Source organism: Entamoeba nuttalli (genome assembly GCF_000257125.1).
Source record: "Entamoeba nuttalli P19 unplaced genomic scaffold asmbl_9768, whole genome shotgun sequence".
NCBI lineage: Eukaryota > Evosea > Mastigamoebida > Endamoebidae > Entamoeba > Entamoeba nuttalli.
The window spans coordinates 1-3420 of NW_008579816.1; the positions used below are offsets into that span (position 1 = coordinate 1).

Consider the following 3420-nt stretch of genomic DNA (forward strand, 5'->3'; position numbering starts at 1 on the left):
AACAGTTTCAACTGGTTGGGCTACAGCTTCAGCCATTGTGAACTATTCAATCTTTTTTTTTCTGAAAGGGTTTTTACTTTTATTTTATTTATTATATTTTTTTTATTAATTAAATTATTTTTTATAAGATTTAATCTTTGAAATATATGTTTCAAATTTTTATTTAAAAGTTCTTAAGAAAAGTGAAAAGATGAAACGAATGATTATTATAATAAAGCTTTTGTAAGAATATTGGTTGTTGACACTTCAAGATCTGGATTAACTAGTACTTCACAGATATTAATCTTTCCATTTTTATCAATTACTAGAAAAATGATTAATAAAAAATTCAAAAAATAAGATGAATAGAAAAAACAAACTATGTAGTTTTGGTCCACCTTGTTGCCAAGTTGTAAGGAATGCAATGGCAGGAGGTGCTGCTTTATCAAGTTTCATAATATAAAACTTATTTTTTTTGTTTTTAAGAATATCATAGAAAGTAGCACAACCATCTGTTACTGCCACAAGAATTGCTGGTGATAATAATATAAATGGTTGTTTTTTAATTGTTGTACCTTGGTTAGATATTTTGTAATATATTTGTTTTGTTTGTAAGTCAATAAAATGAAAGTACTGTGTTTTTATACAAAAAACAACTGCAAATTTTCCACTTGGATCAATAGAAATATTGCTAATTGGATATTTGAAACATTTAATATTAGTTTGAATTGTTTCAATTTCAGGGGATCCACTTTTAAGACAATACATATTGATACATCCCGACTCTTCACTCAAAGTTAGAAGAAGTTCAGTTTTTTCATAATAGGCAAATACCCCATCTAAGTTGGGTGAAGTGAGGATTGTAGTACAAAATCCAGTACTTAGTCTGTATACATACATTACATTTTTTAATGCAACGATAAAAAAATTCTTTTTTAATGAAATACCACAAATATCTGATTCAAATTTTTTTTTAAATACAATTGAAGAAGTTCTATCATCCCATACCTCTACATCATTTAACTTAGAATAAGGATTTTTTCCACCTCCAACATAAGCAACAATGTTACTTGATTTATATACACTAATTAATCCAATTCCATGACCTAAAATTTTTTTGAATCTAACATATGGGTCTTTTTTTTCAAACCCATACACGACAAACCCATATGATGTTCCTAGTCCAATTGTTTTTCCTTCTTCATCAACAGAATATGCAAGTACCTCAATTGGTTCCATTATTTTACTTTTCTAAATTTAAAAGAAGTTCAGTTCTTTGTTGAGTTAAATTTTTTGTTACAAACTTCTAAAACTAAAAAAATAACTTAATTATGCACTTTGTAATAAAGATAGAGTTTCTTCAAATGGATATAATTCAATGCTTTGTTTTAATATACTTCTGTATTCCATCTTAAGTTCTTTCATTGCTTTTGCTAAAAACAATAATTCCTTTGCTTTTTTAATGACATCAAATTCATTTTCAATTTCATCTTTTAAACAAATGATTCTTTCCCAATTTTTATTATTATTTAGTTCATTTATGTTGGTTAGTAATTCATTCTTATCTTCTTCAAAAGGGCTATTTATTTCATTAATCTTTTTATACCATTCTCCTACTTTCTTTTCATCTCGAAGTAATTCATCAAGTCTTTGAAAAGCAATCTCATTATTTGGTTCTATTTGAAGGACATGTTGATAAGAGTTAATTGCTTCTTGTGGTTGTTTTAATTCTTCATAGATTGTAGCTAATCTAATAATTCCTTTTGTAAAATCTGGTTTAATTTCAAGACATTTTTGAATCGATGTTAAAGCTTCTTGAAATTTTTTAGTCATAACTAAACATGCACTTTTATTTGAATAATAAATATGGTTTCCTGGTTCATTTTCTATAGCAATATTATAATGAAGAATAGCTTCTTCAAACTTTCTTTTTTGATATAATTCGTTTCCTATTTGTTTTTCTTTTTCAGCAATAGAAGTTACATTCATTTTAATTTTTAAGATTCTTTTTGTGTTAATTACCAAAACATAAAGAGAGAGTGTTATGAATAGAACATTAACTATGTAACATTAATTATATTCAAATTAAAAATTAAAATTAAAAAAAAACTAAAAAATGATATTATTAATGTCTATTATTGCTGGCACTGAAAAACAATCTTCTTTTAATCAAACAAATAGAAACACGCAAACAGAAATACCTTTTCAAACAATTCACGTATCAAAATTAAGTAATCCTGCATCGTTAGTTGAATATAATGGACTTAAATTCTTAATTTTTGATTCACCAACAGATGATAATGTTGATAATTATATTTCAGAGCTAAAGAGATATAATGTAACTGATGTTGTTCGATGTTGTCATCCTTCTTATGATAAAAAAAAATTAATAAATAACAAAATTGCTATTCATGAATTGGTTTATCAAGATGAAGGATGTCCTTCGTCACGTATTATTTCAGATTTTATGAGAATTGTTCATGCTATTTTTCCTAACGACCAAAATCCTCTTGGCATCACTCTAGGTGTTCATTGTCTTTCAGGCATTGGAAGGTTTGTTTTTTCTGTATTTTTATAGGTATTGCTTTTGTATAAGACTCACTTATTCTTAGGGCACCAACACTTGTCGCAATTGCTTTAATTGAATTAGGAATGGAAAATACTGAGGCAATGAAATTAGTTAGGAGAAAAAGGAGTGGAGCAATTAATGTGCTCCAATCCCGATTTATTCAGTCATATGTTCCACAAGAAAAGAGAATGTGTAATATTGCGTAACACATTTTGGTGTATAATTCAACTAATTTTTTTATCATTTCTAATAAGGTTTATTTATTTTTTCTTAACTAAATAAAATATAAAAATAAAAGGTTATAACCTATTATCCAAGTATCATTTTAATTAATTCTTTGTGGGTTAAACTTATACTTCTTATTATCACCGTTTAACATAACCATTCTCTTACTATAAAGGTATCTGAGATAAGCTCTTCCTGATGGGAATTTTTTCTTTCCAGTATCTACCTTTTCTGGTTTCTTAGTTTGATTTCTGACTTTACCAGCTCTTGTTAAACCTCCGTGGACCTTTCCCATTAAATGATACTGATTTTTATCAGTTTGTTTTTAGGTTTTACTATTTAAAATTCTTTTTTTTATATTTTATTATTATTTTTATTATTATATTATAATTATTTTATGAAAAGATTCAATCTCTATAACAAAATATAAAGAAAAATTTTAATTATTTTTGTTTTTAATGTTTGTTATTATCATAGCTTTTCAAAAAGTCAATAGAGATTCATTTGCTTGTCTTGAATATTTTAATATTTGTTTGATTTCTTTCTTTTTATCAGTGATAAATTTATTTAAATTATTGTTTTATAGAAATGAATAAAATATCAATGAAGCTTTACTATATTTATATTAATATGAAAAAAAATAAATA

General features: G+C 25.5%; 4 protein-coding genes across 4 annotated transcripts; 1 reads left to right on the forward strand and 3 right to left on the reverse strand.

The window, feature by feature from the left end:
* Nucleotides 1–206: 206 nt before the first annotated feature.
* On the reverse strand, nt 207–1218 carry ENU1_205600 (hypothetical protein; the record flags this gene model as incomplete). The annotated part of the gene is made up of 2 exons (XM_008862240.1): nt 207–304; nt 360–1218. The coding sequence occupies 2 exons, from the start codon at nt 1216–1218 to the stop codon at nt 207–209; spliced, it is 957 nt and encodes a 318-aa protein (XP_008860462.1).
* Nucleotides 1219–1308: 90 nt separating this feature from the next.
* On the reverse strand, nt 1309–1968 carry ENU1_205610 (tetratricopeptide repeat-containing protein; the record flags this gene model as incomplete). Its single annotated transcript, XM_008862241.1, has 1 exon — nt 1309–1968. One exon carries the CDS (start codon nt 1966–1968, stop codon nt 1309–1311), a length of 660 nt encoding a protein of 219 aa, XP_008860463.1.
* Nucleotides 1969–2095: 127 nt separating this feature from the next.
* ENU1_205620 (protein tyrosine phosphatase, putative) lies at nt 2096–2754 on the forward strand (the record flags this gene model as incomplete). Its single annotated transcript, XM_008862242.1, has 2 exons — nt 2096–2532; nt 2592–2754. 2 exons carry the CDS (start codon nt 2096–2098, stop codon nt 2752–2754), a joined length of 600 nt encoding a protein of 199 aa, XP_008860464.1.
* Nucleotides 2755–2873: 119 nt separating this feature from the next.
* On the reverse strand, nt 2874–3068 carry ENU1_205630 (ribosomal protein s30, putative; the record flags this gene model as incomplete). Its single annotated transcript, XM_008862243.1, has 1 exon — nt 2874–3068. One exon carries the CDS (start codon nt 3066–3068, stop codon nt 2874–2876), a length of 195 nt encoding a protein of 64 aa, XP_008860465.1.
* Nucleotides 3069–3420: the final 352 nt, after the last annotated feature.